General features: G+C 39.0%; 3 protein-coding genes across 4 annotated transcripts; 1 reads left to right on the plus strand and 2 right to left on the minus strand.

The window, feature by feature from the left end:
• Positions 1-996: 996 nt before the first annotated feature.
• Positions 997-6,447, plus strand: slc29a3 (solute carrier family 29 member 3). 2 transcript variants are annotated; one of them, XM_083897544.1, is made up of 7 exons: positions 997-1,067; positions 2,198-2,318; positions 2,411-2,823; positions 3,492-3,574; positions 3,963-4,189; positions 4,947-5,109; positions 5,567-6,447. In XM_083897544.1, exons 3-7 carry the CDS (start codon positions 2,512-2,514, stop codon positions 6,180-6,182), a joined length of 1,401 nt encoding a protein of 466 aa, XP_083753670.1. In that variant the 5' UTR covers positions 997-1,067; positions 2,198-2,318; positions 2,411-2,511; the 3' UTR covers positions 6,183-6,447. The 2 variants fall into 2 exon arrangements, with proteins under 2 accessions (XP_083753670.1, XP_083753671.1); XM_083897545.1 differs by having other exon boundaries at positions 1,007-1,076.
• Positions 6,448-9,949: 3,502 nt separating this feature from the next.
• psap (prosaposin) lies at positions 9,950-18,922 on the minus strand. Its single transcript, XM_083897885.1, has 14 exons — positions 18,806-18,922; positions 15,313-15,446; positions 15,073-15,147; positions 14,833-14,958; positions 13,915-14,115; positions 13,661-13,804; positions 13,527-13,583; positions 11,932-12,087; positions 11,737-11,829; positions 11,337-11,520; positions 11,057-11,220; positions 10,890-10,970; positions 10,679-10,786; positions 9,950-10,582 (listed from the first exon to the last, which is right to left on the minus strand). Exons 1-14 carry the CDS (start codon positions 18,837-18,839, stop codon positions 10,547-10,549), a joined length of 1,593 nt encoding a protein of 530 aa, XP_083754011.1. The 5' UTR covers positions 18,840-18,922; the 3' UTR covers positions 9,950-10,546.
• Positions 18,923-20,704: 1,782 nt separating this feature from the next.
• On the minus strand, positions 20,705-21,950 carry mrps6 (mitochondrial ribosomal protein S6). The gene is made up of 2 exons (XM_083897188.1): positions 21,490-21,950; positions 20,705-20,825 (listed from the first exon to the last, which is right to left on the minus strand). Exon 1 carries the CDS (start codon positions 21,826-21,828, stop codon positions 21,496-21,498), a length of 333 nt encoding a protein of 110 aa, XP_083753314.1. The 5' UTR covers positions 21,829-21,950; the 3' UTR covers positions 20,705-20,825; positions 21,490-21,495.
• Positions 21,951-22,054: the final 104 nt, after the last annotated feature.

Raw genomic sequence — 22,054 nt, forward strand, 5'->3', positions numbered from 1 at the left:
GACAGAACAGTTTAACCAGTGTCATTGCATTTGATCCAACGTTGTCCATTTCCGTGCAGGTTTTCACATTCAATATGCTGTACTCTAGTGCCCTCTACTGGTGCCTAATAAAAGTACTTGCACTCATTTTTAGGTAAGGTAACCAAAACTGATTCTAACAACTTTTGAAAAATTAACAGAAACATATTTACTTTTAAATGCTTCTTGGATATAATAAACCATTAATGAACTAGCAATTTCTTGTATTCCAATATGTTTCTTTGTCAACAACGATTGGCCGATGTCTTATTATGAAACAGATTGAAACTAATAATGTAATCAAACGTTTAAAGCGTGAACTTCCAATACTTTAACCCACTAATCTGTGTAATGGTTTATATGTAATCAGTACATTATTAGCCCAAATTGTATCCGTAGAAATGTAATAAGTAGTATTTTATCAAAAAAATATACAATCATTTGATTTATTGCCAAGAAGCATTGGCATAAAACAAATAAATAAAAGACAAGACATAAATGTTCTTACCTTTTGTGCTAAGTTTATATTGTTTTTCAGGGCATTTGTATTTTATGAGAGTTTCTTATGTTTTATGGTAACGTTGTATGACAATTAAGATACCACGTGGCACATACACGTCATGCGAATTCAAAAGTTAAATGTGTGCTCTTATTTTGAAAAGGTGTTTCTAATTTCCGACAATAACAAGAGCTTCGGTCTGGCTTTCAGAATAAAAGCAGGAGGTTACTTTGCTGTTTTATCGTGTTGATTTCCCCCCAAAAAAACGATATATTTATAACTGTAGTAACTATTTACTAACTATACTAAATATGTACGAATTATAAACGCAATCCCATTGTTTAGACTAACTCAGATACCCATCTTGGTTCAGTCTGTTTTAGATGTGTATTTTATTCTGAAAATGTTTTGGCGGAAGTTTCATTGTTTTGGTCAGCGGTGAAAAGGCTGGAGGATCAGCTGACCAGAAGAGAAAATATGCCGTGGAATGGACACTAGTGGCAGAAAAACTGTGTAGTTTAGGGCACGAGCATCAGCCCGACAGTCTCCGGTGAGTGAGGTACGTTTATATTTAATGTATTTGAGTGAAAAAGCGCTGCCACGTTTTTGCTCACCTTCGTCTCTGTCTCGTTACCAGCTAAGCTAGCTTAGCTTTTAAATGTTTTTCGGCTTCACTAGTGCGAACCTTATATGATCAAAACCGTTCACGAGTCACCTGAAAACCATAATAAACACAAAATAACGGGCAGAATTGACTTGTTCATGTTTTGCTTACAGCAGAGATTATTAAGTGAGTGAAACCAGCGTATGAAACGGGAAATTCCTCCTCGGGTGAAACTGATGAGTGTCGTGATTTTTTTTTGGCTAAGCATCATGTGAAAACTTCTTCCTCTTTAATGACACAAGTGAATCTTCATGGTGCAAGGTCAGCGTTTTTCTCTCCTGAGAGTGTTCTCTTCACCTTCATAAATAGCGGAAGCGATGTTTGCATCTTAAGTGTGCAGAGAAACAAGCTGAAACGTTTTTTTTTTTATTTTCCTGTCTAGTCTTGTGCATGCCCCATGCATCACTGACTCACTACTCGTTTTTTTTAGGCATGTGAGGTTGTAGGATGCTGACAGATGTCCCTGTAACTCCTAATAAAGGACATGTGAAAGCATTTAACGTCTAAGAATACTGCGGCGTGTGCGAGAAAGACCAAGCTGTGACTTGTGGCCAGATTCCAGCTGTGGGAGAGCATTGAGTTCACAGGGTTAGGGTGAATATAGTTTGACATCAGTTGCACAGTGATTCTAGATTTGTACATATGCTGAATCTTATGCTGATGGAAAGGCTTAATACCACCTTTTATTGTCCAAAACTGAACCTAGAGTATCCACCAATGTTGATAGCAGTCTATATACAGACTTTTATATCTTCTATAAGTTTCGATGCACCTTCCCATTAAATTTTTTTGTCTTAGTTTTTATGACAAAGGTATCACAACTTATGAAATGTTTGGAATATAATGGCAGCTTTGCACACTTCTGGCGTTCCCTCAGTTTCATGAGTTAGTCAGAAATACCAGTTTGTCACGCTGAGCAAGTATTTAACATGTGGACCTGTGAAGGCAAACAACTGGAAGAACAAACTGTGTTTATTTCCAGTTTATTCTCACGGTTAATTTTGCTTCCACTGCAGCATCACAGGATCTGGACGGTGGAACTGATCTCTATCAGTGACAAGCTCCAGAGATCTCCTCCAGACTATGGCTCCAGAACAAACATAGACTGTTTTGTTCCCCCTTGCTGCACAAGTGACTGTAAGTCTCGTCCAAACTTTACTGACTGTAATAATAATATGGTGTAGTTTTTCTATATTTAACTTGTGTTTTTTTCTTCTTCTCTTTCATAGGTTTCTGCTTAGCATATCCTCTCTTTGTGTTCTTACTACCTCAACCTTCCTTGTTAACCTTCATCTGGACTGTTCGAGTGTCCCGTGTCCTCTGGGTCAAAATGGATGCTAAAGAGCCTGTGCCACACAATATCAATTCCTCATATATTCCACCTGCTCTTGGCAATGACGATGCATCTCTGGACGAGGAAAACGAGGACGAGAGACCCTCTTCGTCCCTCCTGCCAGCGCCTCTGGCTGTGCGCTACAGTCCAGAAGACTCTTACTGTTTGGTCTACATGATCTTCTTTCTGATGGGCATTGGCTCCCTGTTGCCCTGGAATTTCTTCATAACCGCCAAACACTACTGGCTCTACAAACTGAGCAACAACACTCAACAGGGCGGTGGCGAGGATCAGCGTTCATATCTCGGTGTGAGTGAGAGAGAATCAAAATACAGTGTGTTTATTGTTCATGTGTCGAAGTCACACATTTTTGCCATTCGGCTGTTTTTCCATGGAACTGACAGCCCTGTGATGGATGTGAGGACTGATTGTCTTCTTACAACTGGCATCCATTTCAACACAGCTATGCAATTAGAAAGGCTTGTTTAGATCACTAGGTTAAAGGCAGAGGAGGCAAGAGAATCTTGTCTTGCAAACAAATACAGTTGTTGAAAGTGCTCTGTTTCACATATCAAAGTAGACGCAATTGTAACCGATTACGACAAAAATGTGTCGTGAAATGAAAGGCCCGAGCAACTAAGGGAAGAAAGCAGTTGTCTTAATATCTTCACAGCTGAATAGTTAATTGTGTTTCACAGTCTGTGCAAACTTTGCCTAAAGTACTTAAGTATGTTTGTTTTTGTGAAACTAGACTGACTAGAGGTCAACTTTACCTTAGACAAACAGCTGTAAGATGAATAAAACACTTCTGCTACTCTCTTGGTTTGAATTAACAAGGAAACCTCAGCAAATGTAAAGGACGGAATGATTTTTTTGATTTCTTCCCCCTCTTTTCCTTTCATGTAGGATGCTATGTTCATGAATGAGTCACAAGCAAATTAATGTTTTCTATTTTCTTTTTTTCATTTTATTTACAGGACTACTTTGAAAGTTATCTGGCCATCGCCTCCACGATTCCCTCTGTGCTGTGTCTGATACTAAACTACATTCTCATAAACAGGTTGATGCCACAAACACACACACACACACACAAACACAGCCCTTTGAGTCTCACTCTGTGTTCACCGGGACAGTCACAGTGTAAACTACGTTTGCTGCAGTTTCACACGCTCCGTGTTGTCTCTGTGTGGAAATGACGATGGTTTATTTGTCCTAACAAATCATTACAGATAACTACTGTAAAGTTTATTTGGGACATTAAATGTTCTTTCTCTCTGAATTGAAGTCATTATGTTTTATTTCGAGATAACTGACAGCATGATTTGTCATATCATTTTCAGCAGGAGAGCTTTTTAATAATTCGTGTGGCAACAAAAAGTCTGTATTTGTAATCTTGTCACAAACTGTACAGAGTGTTGATCAGCTTTTTTTTTTTGTTTTCTCTCTAGGTTCTCGGCTAACATCCGGATCCTGACGTCTCTTGTTGTGATCCTGTTGGTGTTTGTGGTCACCACGGTGCTGGTGAAGGTGGACGTGTCGGACTGCAGGGAGAGTTTCTTTATCGCCACGCTGACCAGTGCGGCTGTCGTCAGCGGGGCTTCCAATGTCTTATCTGGCAGTGTTTTTGGCATCAGTGGGCATTTCCCTATGAGGATCTCCCAAGCCCTGATATCAGGTACTGTCTTTGTTTCGATCTAGAATGGCCCTTTATTTGCATTCACCGGCCACAACATTAGGTACACAGGATATCCAATACAGTGACAGAGGTGGCTGCTTCAAGATTTCCCATGATGTGCATATTCTGATTACATTGGTTGTGGTGATTGGTTATTGAGTTAATGTTGCTTTTCTATCATTTCAAATTCTCCTCTGACCTCTGGCATTGATAGGTATTTTCACCCAGTAAACCACCGTATCTGGCGCCATCTACCACACCACATTCAGAGTCCCTTAAATCACTCTTTCTGCTTGACTTGAGAACTTCAGCAGGTCGTCCTGACCATGTCGACATGCCTAAATGCGTTAAGTTGTTGGCATGTGATCGGCTGATTAGATAATTGCTTTAACAAGCCGTTGAAGAGGTTACCCGATGAAGTGGCCAGTGAGTGGACTCCATTCCATTCCATAAATACATTGTATATCATTTTGATAGCTAGAAATTATTTGACGAAGATGAAAATACTTTCCTAACTATTTCCTATTACTTACTTGTTGTCCTATGTTTATTTTTTCCTTATGTTTACATTCTCTTACACTTAAGACGGCCTGGTTGACCTTTAGTAACATAACTACAAGAATGATGGGTTAGAAAGTTGTGGAACACTGATGATATAACCACTACTTTTAAACTGCATGTAATCACCCTCATTTCTGTTCTATACTGAAATTAATATAAAAATATTAATTTGTTGATGAATCCTGTTTCGTCTCAGGTCAGGCTATGGGAGGCACGCTTACTGCAGTAGCATCAATAATGCACCTTTCCCTCACAAAGGACGTGACACAAAGCGCGTTGGCCTATTTCCTGACGGCTGACGTCTTTATTCTGCTCTGCATTATCGCGTATCTGCTGCTGCCCAAGCTGGAATATTCAAGGTCAGTGGCAGAGACATTCTGAATAATTCTGATTGTGCTCCACTGAGCAAACCTGTCTCCGTATGGTACCTGTCACAGTTCTGAAGGCCACCACTAGATGGTGCCAATGCTAAAAACATTCACATCCCAAACACAGTTGACACACTTAAATTAGTTCAGAAATAAATGTATTAATCTTATCTGCGTTTGTAATTGTTCTACGTGCTTTTTAGATTTACGGCCATCGTCTAGTTAGGTTAGCAGAAATTAATTAAACAGGCTTAAGTCATCTAAAGTTGACCTCCCTTGACAGAATTATGACATGGAATGGGTTATTTTACAAGATAAGATCATTCAATTACACCAAGAGCAATCAGTACTTTTGTAGCACTATTCAGTTCAGGTATGGCCGATCTTAGCTAAAACATACTTAGAGGTTTTAGCAAATTTGACACAACATTTTGCTTCTTGTTTATAGACACTACATGCTCGCAGCAACATGCACCAATGCACAGGCCCTGAGTGATGGCGGTACAGGCAGAGACTCTGTCCCACCGCTGCAGCCCATCCTTAGGAAGACGTGGGTGCTCGGTCTTAGTGTCTTCTACGTCTTCTTCATCTCCTTAATGGTTTTCCCTGCGATATCCTCGGGGATCCAGTCTGTCCACAAAGACAGCGGCAGCCCCTGGACAACCACTTACTTTGTGCCCCTCACCAGTTTCCTCCTGTACAACGCAGCAGACTTCTGTGGCAGACAGGCCACAGTCTGGCTGCAGGTTCCTGGCCCCACCAGCCGAGTCCTGCCAGCACTGGTGCTGTGTCGCTCCGTCATGGTCCCACTTTTCGTGTTCTGTAATTACCAGCCTAGGGACCACATTCAAACAGTGTTTTTCAAACACGACGCTTATCCGATGGTTTTTAATTGCCTGCTAGGCGTCACCAACGGCTACCTCGGCACTCTACCAATGATCTACGGCCCAAAGGTGGTTCCTCGAGAGCTGACAGAGGCCACGGGAGTGGTCATGTCCTTCTTCCTCACTCTGGGACTCGCCACTGGATCTGCTTTCTCTGTTCTCATCGTTCACTTTATTTGAGTTGGGTTGTGAGGCAATAAAGCATCATGTGGTGGGGCCACTGTACCCTCTGCTGATGAGTCATGTAACCTCAAAGCAATGAAGCCAGTTGACTGTTGAAGGGAAAAGACCTGATAAGCTCAGCGCTATTCTTGAACAAAAAAGGGCACAACTGCCACAAACCTCACACTAAAATGTATTTAGTTTACAATGGTGTGGCTCAGAATGAGCCTCAAGGCTTTGTCTACCATGGTTTTTGGTCTCTCCATATTTGAAACGTGGAAGTGCCTCTTCTAGCAATATTTGCAATACATGAGGGACAATTCACAAAGCTCGTACTTTGTACTTTATTACTGGAAAACACAATTACTTATAGATTTGGTAGAGTTTCCATGTATCGGGTGTTGAATGTTGTTTCAAAGTAATATCACATAATACTGGGATATACAGGTGAGAAATGTGACAATTAACAAGTGTTTGTTATCCTCTTAATTGAACTAGGATCACATAAAGTAAGCATTTCCAGTGAATAAAAAGATTTTGTATTCACATTTTTTTAATGTCTTCTCATTATGCCTGTCGTACATGCACAGAATTAAATGGTAGTAATAGTAGTTATGTACAAACTGCTGCGACGGCACACTCTTTTAAAGCAAAATGAATAGCAGAGGTTTCCCTGGAAAATTATACAAGACCTGCTGTAGGTAAATGGCCCGATTTACATCGCACATTTCTAGCCTTGATCACTCTACAGAGGTGGGACCGAGTCTTTGTTTTGCAAGTCACAAGTTAGTCTCAAGTCCGAAGTCAAGACTGACAAGTCTCAAGTCAAGTCCCAAGCCCTGCTGTTTTTAGTCCTTTTAACCACAGAGCACTTATATATTTACATTTGGACGAAGTAGTATAGTATGATGTTTTTGAATGTTTGGAAACTCGAGATGTCGACTGAAACTCGAAATAAAAAAAAGTAAAGAAATGTATTAATTTTTTCCCCCATCACTTCGGGGGCTCCGTACTTTCGGATGACATAGTAAAGTATGACTTTTTTGTCAAATGTTGATCACATTTTGGACAACATAGTAGGGCATTTTTGTCAAATTTTGGACCAAAACTTTTTATTTTTTTAAGATTTTGGACAACATAGTATAGTATGACGTTTTGGTCAAATTTTGGATCAAAAATGTTTTTCAAAAAAATTATCAACTTTTCTGCTAGTATTTTGGACGAAGTAGTATAGTATGATGTTTTTGAATTTTTGGAAACTCGAGATGTCGACTGAAACTCGAGATTTAAAAAAGAAAAAGAAAAAAGAAAAACATTTCCCCCTGTCACTTCGGGGGCTCCGTACTTTCGGATGACATAGTAAAGTATGACTTTTTTGTCAATCGTTGATCAAATTTTGGACAACATAGTATGGCGTTTTTGTCAAATTTTGGACCAAAAAGTTTTTTTTTTGTTGGTTTTTTATTTAAAATTTTGGACAACATAGTATAGTATAGTAAGGTTTTGCTCGAATTTTGGTTAAAAAAAAATTTTTTTTCAATTTTTTTTTTTTAATTTTCGACTTAGTATTTTGGACTAAAGTTCAGTATGACGTCTTTGTCAAATTTTGGACCTAAAACTTGTCAAAAAAAATTGTTAATTTTTGGAAATTCGAGATGTCGACTGAAACTCGAGATTTAAAAAAATATATATATATATATTTCCTCTGTCACTTCGGGGGCTCCGTACTTTCGGATGACATAGTAAAGTATGACTTTTTTGTCAAATGTTGATCAAAGTTTGGATAACATAGTATGGCGTTTTTGTCAAATTTTGGACCAAAACTTTTTTTTCAGATTTTGGACAACATAGTATAGTATGACGTTATGGTCAAATTTTGGATCAAAAGTTTTTTTCAAAAAAATTATCAACTTTTCTGCTAGTATTTTGGACGAAGTAGTATAGTATGATGTTTTTGAATGTTTGGAAACTCGAGATGTCGACTGAAACTCGAAATAAAAAAAAATAAAAAAATTTATAAATTTTTTTCCCCCGTCACTTCGGGGGCTCCGTACTTTCGGATGACATAGTAAAGTATGACTTTTTTGTCAAATGTTGATCACATTTTGGACAACATAGTATGGCATTTTTGTCAAATTTTGGACCAAAACTTTTTCTTTTTTTAAGATTTTGGACAACATAGTATAGTATGACGTTTTGGTCAAATTTTGGATCAAAAATGTTTTTCAAAAAATTTATCAACTTTTCTGCTAGTATTTTGGACGAAGTAGTATAGTATGATGTTTTTGAATTTTTGGAAACTCGAGATGTCGACTGAAACTCGAGATGTCGACTGAAACTCGAGATTTAAAATAAATAAATAAATAAATAAATTTCCCGTCACTTCGGGGGCTCCATCCTTTCGGATGACATAGTAAAGTATGACTTTTTTGTCAAATGTTGATCAAATTTTGGACAACATAGTATGGCGTTTTTGTCAAATTTTGGACCAAAACTTTTTTTTTTCAGATTTTGGACAATATAGTATAGTATGACGTTATGGTCAAATTTTGGATCAAAAATGTTTTTCAAAAATTATCAACTTTTCTGCTAGTATTTTGGACGAAGTAGTATAGTATGATGTTTTTGCATTTTTGGAAACTCGAGCTGTCGACTGAAACTCGAGATTTAAAAAAGAAAAAGAAAAAAGAAAAAAGAAAAACATTTTCCCCTGTCACTTCGGGGGCTCCGTACTTTCGGATGACATAGTAAAGTATGTCTTTTTTGTCAAACGATCAAATTTTGGACAACATAGTATGGCGTTTTTGTCAAATTTTGGACCAAAAAGTTTTTTTTGTTGTTTTTTTATTTAAAATTTTGGACAACATAGTATAGTATAGTAAGATGTTTTGCTCGAATTTTGGTTAAAAAAAATTTTTTTTCAAATTTTTTTTTTTTATTTTCGACATAGTATTTTGGACTAAGTAGTTCAGTATGACGTCTTCGTCAAATTTTGGACCTAAAACTTTTCAAAAAAAATTGTTAATTTTTGGAAGACATCCTAACCTGTGACTTTTTTGTCAAATTTTTGGACAACATATTTCAAGTATGACTTGCATTTTTCGTGAATACAATACTTGGGGAAACGATGGCATATTCCCAGCTCTCTCTTGCACTGTCATTCATTGTCTTGCGTTAGGAGATTGTTTGACAGTTTTACCAACTAAAAGTAATTTAAGTTACTTAAGTTAGTCTGAAAATACGCTAGAGATCACTAGAACACGGGGGTGAAAAAAGTGTTGGCTCGAAAAAATTCCACTTGACTGACCATGCACAGCTCCATTTATGTGAGGGACTTGCGCTTCACTGCGCTGCTCTTCACACAATCAGTGCTTCTGTGTGTTTCTCATTACGTGTGTCTATTTAAGGTACTGTATGTCCGGCATTAAATATGCATAGCCGTAAATTTGAAATATTAATGACCACATTGACCGTCAAAAAATATTTTCTAGAATAAAATCTGCTACACACAATGCAGCCCCATGCACAGACAAACAATGAAAGATACAGAGTGCTCCGTTAGAACATACTCAATCATAATAATAATAATAATAATAATAATAATAATAATCTTTGGGTTTTGGGGAAAGTTGCAAGTCTCTTCAAATCAAAAGGCTCAAGTCCAAGTGAAGTCACTGATGGCTACCGCAGTCCACTTTTGTGGTTTGAGAAAAATGGCACAATGTAAAAATACTGTGAAAAACTTGTTAAATTCAGTTAGGTTTTTCAAAAATTACAAACAAAACTGGATTGGAATCACTTTAATTGTTAAAAAATTACAATGACAGTTGGCTCTGAAGCAGACAATTGTTTTGTATGTAAGATACTGATTGATGAACAACAGGAAATCAGAAAAAAAAAACAACTACAAAACACAACTTTGTTTAAAGGGTCAGACATGGGACTTAAAGTAATGCCATTCATTCTTAACACATGGAGCCATTTTCAATTATGTACTGCGGGATATCAAATGCATCTGGTAGAGTCTGGACAGACAGCCAACCTATTCTTTATCAAAATTTTACATGTGAAACTTTAAATTTGTGAACCTGAACGTACAACACCCAGTAAGTGAAATAGGGGATATGCAACTCAAATTATTCAAAACTCTGCTCAGTGAAGCAGGGAGAGGCACAAGCTGCATGTCACTATATACAATCTCTTTCTCTCTGTCCACTTAGACCAAAGCAAAAAGAGTCCAGTACATTTCCACCATGACATCACAATATCAAAGTTAATTTTAAACAGAAATGGCAATCATTTAAGTCTATTAAAAATGGAAAGCAGCACTCTTTTTTTTCCTTTCTTTTAATTCCCTATACATTAATTTGTGCCATCTCCTTTTATACCCACACATGGCGTTTGCAGTGATCCACAGCCTAAAAACACAGAAACGAGTGGTTAATTAGGCCAGTCCAAGCAAACCTGCCAGTAAAAAGTGAACATAGATGATGATGATGTGCTCAAATACTCACATTGCATCGAACTGCCGTCTCCAAGCTCTTGCACCAGAATGACGGTCCCCAAATGCACTGCTCCGTTCCCAGCAGCATGGGTCCACGTTCAGGACAGGCTCCTAATTTCTGTTACCCCAAAAAAAAACACAACTCAGTGGGCTGCAGGGATATAGTGCCATCTAATTTCTAAGAGTTGTCTTGTTATTTATGAATACAGGTCACTCTTTACCATGCACACAAAGTCTGGGTCAAGCATCTGGAGCAGCAGCTGGACAAGCATTGGCTCGTACTGCACAATCATCTGGTCACACTGTTGATAGAAACACAGGGTTAATGTACAGTAGTTTCCTGGCGACATGTTAAAATTACAGAGTCTAAGAAGATGCAAGTCATTACCTGTGTCTGAATAGAGTCGGGCAGGAAGCTGCACACTTTCTTCACGGCCTCTTCTATCTGTTCCTCTGTTGCGTTCTTCTGCAGAATTCCATCGATGTAGTTGACAGCCATCTTGCACACCTCACAGTAACCACCCGTCTTGAAGAGACTTTGGTCCAGTGGAGCTGGAAATAATATGTAGCCGTGTGTGAAGAAATAAAGACACCGGTGATGCAATCGAATCTCAGACCTCTGCACAACATTTCTGGCAGAGGTCTTCCAGCAATGAGTGAAAACTTACCGACAAATACGCGGTTGGCGCCATTGCAGAGCGCCAACACGGTGCAGATGGTCTTGGGATCAGCCTGCTGCACCAGCAGCTCGATGATGGCCTCGCCATAGGTCTCAATTAGGTCTTTACACTGGATACTCAGAGTGGGGGGCAGATATGTGCACACCTTCTCCACAGAATGAATCACCTCGTCCTGAGACAGACACACACAGGTGGGCTTAATAATGAAATTCTAAACACGGGTAGATGAAAATCTACACCAAGGCACACAATTACAGAGCCATACAACTGGCGTGATTATGTTAAAAGAAAGGCTGGACCATGAAGTCCATGCCAGCATCTCGATTGGACTATAGTCATGCTTAAAAAGTGTAGTGTGACCTCAACAATAAATGCATGCCTGACGCACCTCTGTGGTCTGATCCTGCAGCATGTCTTCCAGCTGCTTCATCACAAACTCACAGATGGCACATTTTGGGGAATCTTGGACACGCACCATGAGCTGAAACAAAGAATTAAATGTCTCATGATGTGCAAGTCCAATATTGTGCCACAAGACTGATATTCATCTCAACTTTATCAAATGCTGGGAAGTCAGTCTGACCTTGTCAGACACCATCTTGGTGGCAGGGGCCATCTTGACAGCAGGTATGACCTTGGTTGCTGGTACAGTCTTAGCAGCCTGCAGATTCAGCATGGGAGTCGACTTCTTCAAAGCAGCAGTACAGAAGCCAGCGTGGACACACAGGTCTTTGGGTTCCTGAGGACAGAAACAGTTACTTTAGAACATGCAGCTAAAAGGTCAACAAATGTTACCACATTGCATGCTTTCAAAATAAACCAAGTGCTTTCATCGCATTACCACCCATGCAAGTCCCCATCGCACGTTAAAAAAAACAAAAAAAAACATGCGATGCAGTTCTATTATTAACAAAAACCACAGTGCAGGACACACCCATGCAGGCGAAATGGTTTTACTCTGAAAGACCAGCCATACATGGTACAATAAAATGCTGAGCTCATCACTGGACAGCCACATTAAAACTAGTACTTTCTCATCTCATCCAAACTAAAAAATAATGTTTTTTCAGTGATTAAATAAAGGAAGCTGAGGGAAAACATTTCCAGCATCTGTGGCCCTCAAAATACTGTAATTAAGATCATTTTATTTTAGGGCTGTAAAAAACACATGTCCACATGTCCTGTGATTGTTTTATTCTTGTTTAATAAAAAGAGCAGTGTTTTGGGAAACAACCAAGTGAGCCCGCTCCGCAGGTGACGACACTTGTTCTCCTTGGTTTGCGGTGAATTCATTGGAAAAGGAAGCTCGGGAAAACGATCCGAAAGCCTTTACACTTTAAAATGTTAACCAGTTATTTTGACTGACCTACTAACCTGTGCCATGATAAGATTTGGTGCCTTCAGATAATACGCGGTATAAACCAAGCTGTGCTCTGAATGTTCTCTTCCACTTAGCTTGTCTGTGTCATTGTGTTTTGAGGAGAGTAGACCGGATAAAGTGGGATGTACTTATTGCAACAGAGTCAATAATAAAAGCCGTTACAGCCAATTAGTGATGAAAGGTTAAATATAACTGCTTGTTTGATGTGAAGAAACAGCAGAGGATCTTATTGTGGCTCAAGAAGCCATGTTCCAACAAGCACTCAGCCAAGCACATGTGCTTAGGTAAAAGCCTTGTGCACCCACTCAAACTTCAAACATAATACAACATGCGTTTCTATGGGGTGAGGTGAGTAGTTTGATGGTGTGGACAGCACAAAAAGCAGGAGCTAGTGGTTAAAAGGCTACAGGCTGAACACAGAGACACCTACCTGTTCCTGGGGAGCAGCACACAAAGCCCAGAGCAGGACAAAACAGAGCAAGAGGAATGGAGAGGAGAGGAGGAAAGTGAAAAAGAAACAGATGGAATGAAAAAAGAAAGCAGAGATTAAGAAAAAAAAAGAAAGAGTTCTGAAGATACACATCAATTATGTGAGCAAGCCAATGGGGGCTCTGCACCACCAATTATATACAAATAAACAGTGTAACTTTTAGCTTTGATCACCAGTTCAAGGGTTCATCAGTAAATGTAATGTATAATATAATGCTCTTTTTACATTGTGACTTATGTGTGCAAGAAAAAAAACCCTGTCTTTTACATCAGAGAAACAAGTGAAGACAAAGGTTTAGAAAACTCACCATGTTCATGAGCATGTCAATCACAAGGGTGCCATACTCAGAGACATACTCCTTGCACTGCAAAGAGGAAAGGCATTAATATACAGTATTTTTGGTACAGAACATACTTTCCAACATAACATTCCCACTCTTACCATTGCAGCTATGCCTGGGCCCATCAGGTCACACTGGTTCTCAATATTCGCAATGAGAGCGTTGACAAATGAGGTGTTTGTCTTGGCTTCTTCTTGAACATCAGTCAGGAATTTGATGCAGTCCTCGCAGACATCAGTACTGTCCTACATGGATGGATTAGATTGAGGTATATAAAATAACACAGAACAGCAGAACACCATGTTCTGTAGGTATGAGTACAAAGAGGACTTTTTTTGTTCGTTTTAAAGTGTACCTTATAGGGAGCCTCCTGCTTGGGGGCCTCCTGTGGATAAAGTAGCTGTGGAACATTGAGGAGGAAAGGAACCACTGGATGGGAAAGGTCTATCTGGGGGATTTCGTTTGACTTAATTTGCTCCTGGGCTTCAACCTTTGCCAGGGCTGCCTGCTGAGACACACACAGGCCTATGGCCCCACACGCCACAGTAGGATCCTCCTGCAAACAAAAATGTATGTCACTTCGATAACTGGCACATTTCAACAATCACATTATAAGGAATGATTAATTCAAGAGCCTTGCTTACTTGGTCGCTGTAAGCAACAACAGTAACTTTGGAAAAACCCCAGCTTTATAATAATAATGATGATGCACAATCAAATGACTGACAGAAACTGATTATAGAGAAGTTACATCTTTATAGAATCTATGAAGAACGGTCCATTTTGTTCCCACTGACAAATCGGATGAGTTGAAACAAAGAAAGCTGCATCAAATGTTTTCTTGGTCATGTGGTTTGCACAATGACAAGCCTGTTCCCCTTTAGACTCAGGCTCACTTCCTCATCAATGGCCCTCATTTAGCTCATTTCTCTTTGCCCACAGTCACATCACCTTTTCCCTTTTTTTACATTTAGAGGCAGATGGCCCAATTCAAGAGTCTGAAGTGAAGCAGAAAAATAAACATACAAACCAAACTTGAATACGTTTAAAGAAGATAATTGGTAAAACATTTGTTTACAGCTTATCAGAAAGCCTCCTATGCGTTTCATAAATCAGACCTGTATTTATTGGCAATGGCAAAATTAAAAAGGCTAATATGTGGTGGTACTTAAAAGAAATTATCTAGCTATTTCAGCTAGTTCTGCTCCTAGACATTTCCAAACGCTGTCCTCTTTTTACTAATTTCAAACGGTCTCATTTAGACAAAACTCACCAGTTCTCCAGTAATGATTTGCATGATGATGGGGAAATAGTCATCCACAACCTCCTTGCATTCAGCTGCCAGTTTTTGATCAGGGATGAGCTGACAGGCTTTTTCCAGGTAACCAAGAACCTCACCCTGTAAATCACAGATATAATTAAATATCAGTGATTCGAATTGTTTTTAATTAAAAAAAAAAAAAAAATCTAGATGCGTGAATAGATGTTCGTATGACATAAATGCAAATCTTACCGCAGTGGCATTGTCCTTCAGTATCTGCTCCACCACCATCAATACCTCTTTACACAAATCACATGGCACTGTTTTCTGAAAACAGATTATTGACACATTAAGCACATACATTTCAGAGCAGAGCCCAACTCTGCAATGCTGCACAGGTCGGACATATAATACTGTATGTGTATGCATACAATGTTTTTATTTTGAAAAGTATGCGTTTGCATTCTTGCATGTCATGTTTAACAATCTTACCATCTGAGGCTTGTTCCACACATTCTGACTACAGTGAGCCACAGCTCCACACAGAGATGCAGTCTTCACATTCTTACACCAGTAGGGGGGGCCACGAGCACACTGCTCTGTGCCAAGCAGGGGGGTCGCTACAGCTGCAAGGTTAACAAACAAAAATTAAGTTGTACAAAGGCTTAAGAAAAATTCACTCTAGAGATCAGAAAACATATTCAAAACAGAAATTGTCTCTAGTTTTCCCACTTTAATTCAATTTCTTTATTTAGAAGATTCTGCATCCATCATTTTGCATTTTGGGTCACCCTCAATCCACCAAAAATGACCATGTCAAAAATGTAAAGAGGTGACGTACTATTTTATATTTCTTCCTTTTGGTGGACTGGGGTGGAACAGAAGTTGTGGCTGTGGGCTGCGTGCACACACAATTATCGCGGCAGTTTGTCGTCAGTGTGGAAATGCAGAACAATAATGGTCAGTAGGAACCTAAAAGGTTCCTAGTATTTAAACGTTCCTGGTACATTTGGTGGAAACATGGTTTAAAAACTTCCTCAAATAATTAATTACTGAGGGAAGTTAGACTTCTTCCGCTATGCTACAGGTTGGAAAGTATTAGAATAATATTAATTATTTAATTTAAACAGAAATAAATGTGTTGGCGTTATCAAAGGTGACTGACCATGAACAGCTTGAAGAGTTAAAATGGACTGAAACGGACTGAACATAATTGAAGTAAAAAAGCTTATCTGTGTAGGAACAGGCATTTCTAGTTTATGACAGATTGATTCACTTACTGCTCTGAATGACTAGTCCCACTAGTCATGTACGCCAAAAAAGTAACAGGAAGCTAAAACTCCCACAAACAATAAGCACTGCTGGGAAACAAGCTGCTTAACTGTTTTATAACTGCTATCAAGAAAGAAAAAACAAAACAAACACTAAATCCTATTAGTATGTCCTGCCTAAAAAAAGTTACATTAGCACAGGGTTTCTCACTCCTGGTCCTGGGGCGTTGTCCTACATCTTTTAGGTGTTTCCCTGCTCCGACACACCCGATTCAAATAAATGGGTCGTCATCAGTCTTCAGCAGAGCCTACCGACGAGCTGACCATTTGAAGCAGGTGCGTTTGAGCAGGGAAACATCTAAAACATGCAGGACAGTGGCTACCCAGGACCAGGAGTGAGAAACCCTGCATTAGCATATGCCTCGCCCTCTACCACCTGCCACAGAGTACCATTTAGAAAGCAACAAACCAAGAACAGACACCATGAGCCTGCTTTGTCTTTTACTTGTTAATGAGTAGCCTTCTGCAATAAGATACGAGAACTGGCACAGTACATCAGCAAATCAGCAAATGTCAAGTCACCCAATTCTGTAAAATTCCTTCCTCCTTGCACTGTATCAGTAAAGTTACAGTGCAGGCGGGGCACTCCCACAAGTCATGTGAGTAGTCAAGAAAAATAAGCTGTTTAACAAAGACATGCACAGCAGCAGAAAACAACATTCAGTATACTTCCCTTGTCGCCATCTAAACAAACACATTTATGAGAGGTCAGCAGAAAAGTGGAATATTGGCATATTTTTGCTTGAATTTGTGTGGACTTGAGAAACTTATCAATAATTTGAGTGACACAACAGCATGTGACACAGTGGAGTGCAAAAGTTAATCTGCATTGTTTGTTCAACAACATGTTACCTGTGAAAATGTTTTAGTGTAACAGGCTGCACACTCCTGAACCAAACATTTTTGCTGAACAATATGATTGAGCTCTAATGATTTGAACAGCTTCCACCTCCTTGATTGTAGATGTGCAAATATACATTATTTCCTAAATAGTGATAATCTGAAGATAAACACAAAACACACACTGAGCTAACATGACTTGGGAACCAATACCAGTGGGCTGAAAGAAATGGCCTCTGATAAAGAGTAAACAAATGACATTCAATTCCTATCAATATCCCAAAAACCACACAGTCGATGTGTAGTGATAAAATGGTCTCGTCATTCCAACAATAGATAATCTATTTATCTCACTGCCTGAACATAAAGATAAGCCAGTCAGACAAGTGTTGCACATAAAGTGCAGACAAATACAGGTATCAAACTGCAAAGGAAACCAAAAGGAACAAAAACTGAAAAGAAAACACTGAAGTTGTTGACATTTTTGTTAATCGCTGAAATGAAACCTGTCAGCTGTGGGGATTTATGATTACACAATGTTTGAGTTTGAATAACAGATTATGAAGGTTTGCCTTCCATCACATCCATTCCTAGGGCCTCAAAAAGGATTTTCATCATGGTGAGGGAGAGAGTATGAAACAAAAACCATACACTTATTTAAGCCTCCTCCGCTAAATGAAAGCAGTGTGCAATGACATCGGAGTGGACTCTTTAAAGATGGATATATTACTCAAAATGTATATTTTCCCATTGCTTAGTAGGGGAGAGGATTGTCTGGATCATGATGAAGTTGACGTCCTGTGGTCAAGAACTTAATTACCTGCAGTAAATCCTTATGTACAAGTTATTTTCACATTTAAACAATTCCCCCCCGGGGATTAATAAAGTATTCTGATTCCGATTATAACTTTGTCTAAGGGCAGGAACATGCAAACATTTATTGTTAGTCATGGTGTGCCTGCAAATAGTAATTGATTAATTAGGTGCTTTTCTCCCCCTTTATTAACAGAAGCCCTCTGATTTTTCTTTGTCATAAATTAATTACTTTATCATCTTGGGTTAGTGGAAAAAACATTTGAGGAGATCTTTATTTTGAGGTTTAGAAACGTTCGTCACCATTTTCTGACATTATAATTCGAGGTTTGCCGTTTTGAGAAAAATAAGGTACAATTCCGGAAATGTATTTTGGAGATTCATTTGTTTGCGGTAGTAGCATAATGTATGTTTTACTTCATCGTTTCCTTGTTCTTTGATAACCAAAATGTAGCAGCATTTCTCTGAACGAAAACATATGTCAGGAATTGTTTACAGCAGGAGCGACAATGAGCACAGAATGAATATATCCATAAACTAGCTTGTTACTGATATTTCTCCATGTGTACAAAATTCAAATCTGACCCAAGACTAGAGTTGTGGCGATGTTTTGTTAGCAAAGTGGCGCTAGCAACGAAGCTAAAGCCTCAATAACAACTCGCCGAACCACAAGCGAAACATCAAAGACAAAAGGTCAGAGTACAGTTAAACGCTACTTCATTACGAATTTAGTTCATATTTTGCAAATGGACCGAATAAGAACAAACACGTGATTTGTTTTTCATAACACATTTAAAGCCAGTTTTGGCTATTGAAGTTAATATTAGCTTGCTGCTTCCGTTGAGCAACGCTAGCTGCTGCTGCTTCAAGCGTTTCCGCGTTTTACGTAAAAGCACAATACAAATGATTCACAGTCAGTGTTTATTTAACTTAACGACCTAAACAGCGTCGCCTATTATACACAATACACCATTCATCTTTTCCGTGTGTGTTGATATTACCTGACGACACGAAAAGTAGTGTTAAAAGCAGCATGACAGCGCTGTTTTCCGGCCGGTATCGGTTGTTTGTGTTCCTCGCTGAACACTAATGAGCAAACTGAGGCGTAGATGGTTCTGCAATGCAGACGCTGACCCTTGTTGGTGCCTTTAAATGGTGTCTCACTGTCAGCTGACTGCTCAGCCACACATGTGACTCTGCCTCACTTCTGGCTTTGATACAAATACAGAAGTTCAAGTAACAGTATAGTTAAAACACACATGTATCTTATTACCGAGCATGTTTAAAATGGAATTCATCAGAGGAATAGTTTGTACGAGTCGACTCAACATAATATGTTGACTCGTACAAACACTATTCCTATGTTAATTTTACATCTTCATATAGTGGTGGCTGAACACTGTTTACACTATCTAACTGAAAATACATGCTGAGGTGGAAAGTAATGAATTACATTTACTCATGTCACTGTAATTGAGTAGGGTTTTTGTTACCTTGTAACCTTGTTCAAAAAAGTAACTAACTTTTACTTAATTTAAACAAGCTACTTTTTTTTTTTACTTGAGTCCATTTTTAGATTAGTACTTGTAGATTAACTTGTACTTAAGTAACATTATTTCAAAATAGTGGTACTTTTACTTGAGTAGATTATATTTAAATTCTCTTTCCACCTCTGGGTACAGGAGGAACTTAACAAACAGCAGAGTAATGGACAAAAATGCTGCGTGATAAAGTCCTCTCTTGAGTCACAAGACACACACTGAAGTGATAAAAACATGAGGAAATGACCTTATGGAAGTGTCATTTGTGCAAAATATATTTTTATAAAAAAGTGTTTCTAAAGGAGTGCCTTTATAATGGTGAAAAGTGATGCAGTGCCCTAAAAGCTGACCTTGCAACTTCATTTCCTGTGAGTGCCCTTCCAATCAAAAAGGGTGACATTATGGAGTTCCCTACAACTTCTTGTGTCCCACCACTCAATATCAAGTGATAGAAGTACTTTAAGAAGCTAAATGAAAACAAAAACAAAATAACTTAACCACTTAATTTTGCATCATAAATACACCTTTTATTGTGAACTATATACCTTTCCATTTAAAAATTAACACTTTTATTTTGAAATTATGTGGAATATTGGAATATCCTAATGCCTAAGGGGGAATGATAATCAGTGCTGCATCTCAGTGATAGAAATGAATGCTGTGCTGTAAAGGATGTCCCTGTATAGCTTTTGCTATGGGATAGACTCATGGTTCTAAACAGGTACCTTTTTGATTCAGATCTAATTTAGTGCCCTCTTATGCCCTTCCCAGTGAAAAGGGTTAGAACGGAGAGAAAAAAACAACAACCTTTTAATTTTCGCACCTGCCCTTCCGAATGCCTGTGCATGCCACTGTTTACAAATGTTAACTAAAACAACTGAATAGGCCAGAAAAATTAACTGGTTGGTATGTTTTTTGCCCTGTAAGATGCAATGTTTCAATAAAAGCTTTCATACCAAACTGTCAGTATTTTCACACCCATGTGCATCTTGTGTCTAAATAAAAAAAGATAGCTCCAATGTCCAATCACACCATCCACAGGCCTGATAAAGTCCTTGAATAACCCCGACAGCCTCATAAAAGGCGTGTAATTTAACCCAAACTGGGAAGCTCAATGCCACTGTCCTGTGGCTTGTGAGTAACCTAAAACTGTTTTCAAACTGTAAGACCTTACACTGCCAACTTCACAAAATTAAACTCATACCACAATAATTCTGAAAGGAGGGTTTTGATCCAATGTACGAGCAGCAAAAGTATTCTGTAATAATCTGAACTGAAACTTTGATAACCAGTTGCTAATGAAATTCAAATGATCATGAAACCGATACTAAATATTATTCTAAAATAACTTCTGCATCTTGGATAGAAAGAAGTAGTTTATTATAACATAATGTCAAAATGCATTTAATCAGCAATGAAAAAGGGGAACGATGGAAGGAAGCCTCTCAGTGGACATCATCTGGATACACGTGGCAGAAACCTATAAAACAGAGGGAAGAGCCATTATACAGGGTTCAATTACAGCACAGACTGTCCATTATTGTTTTTTTCCCCCACAATAAACACGTCAACATTTCTGACAAATATCTAATATGAGGGTGTTTGAGAAATAAACGTGTCCGCCATCTAGTGGACAAAGTGGGTAATAACCACATCTAACATAAAAACAGGGAGGCAAACTGGCAGTGATTAATAACATTTCCCAGCAAAAGTGGATCAGTTAGGATTAAATACCTGACAATATGTGTCCAAAGACATTTTTTTAAGTAGGAGGAGGTCACCACCATGAAATATTGCATATTCATGGCTTCTTACACTTCAAGAAATTATTATGGCTTCCACAAGGCAAGGCTATTTGAATTTTAAAGCAATTGTATACTTAAACAAATATACTTATGGGTTGTATATTCAATATCTGCCAATGAAACCTCTAGCATTTTACAAACTGAACCATTAAGGGCTTTGCTTGTTGCCATACATTGGTAACCACTTGTTACCAATGCATGCACAGGAGGACCATCTCTGAAAGCACAACAGGTGACACTTTATTATGTACACACAATAAGAAGTAACCAGTGATTGAGATTATATGACTTGGCACACAATAATCTTAACGTTGTCTTGCACTTCAGCCGCATCCTTACATTCAGTCACAGTTGGAGACCACAGCAGGGGCTGTGAGGGTTCTGTGCGTCCTTCTTCAGCACAGTAGGCCTCACCACGTCCACGTCGCGGTGCAGGTGGTTCAGTAAGCCGGGCAGGACGCCGGGGGCGGCGTAGAAATCCACCAGAAAGTAAGTGCCTCGTTTGTGTCTCTCGCAGTGTTTGGTGATTTTGTAAGGTAGCAGTCTCTCTCCCAGATTCTCCAGTTCCCTCACGACGGCGCCCCGCTCCATCAGAGTCTCCACTGTCCGCCGCAGAGCAGCCGCCGTCTCCGGCCGCTGCATCGCCTTCAGGATCAGAGCCAGTTCGTAGCGAGGCATGGCTTCAGCGACCAAGTTCTCGACAACAACACCTTCAATTCAGCCGCTTCTGCGTCAGTGTCACCTTAACGTAATTCTGCCCGCAGAGGCGACCATGTTATGGCACGAGGGGCAAGGACGGTCTTCGGTGATGACGCGTAAAGAATGCGACATAACTTCTTAATTTAAAAAAAAAAAATCAAATTATATAACATGCGATGTTATATATGAATCGAAACTTAAAATT

The sequence above is a fragment of the Microchirus variegatus genome (genome assembly GCF_963457635.1).
Source record: "Microchirus variegatus genome assembly, chromosome: 11".
In the NCBI taxonomy this organism is placed as follows: Eukaryota; Metazoa; Chordata; class Actinopteri; order Pleuronectiformes; family Soleidae; genus Microchirus; species Microchirus variegatus.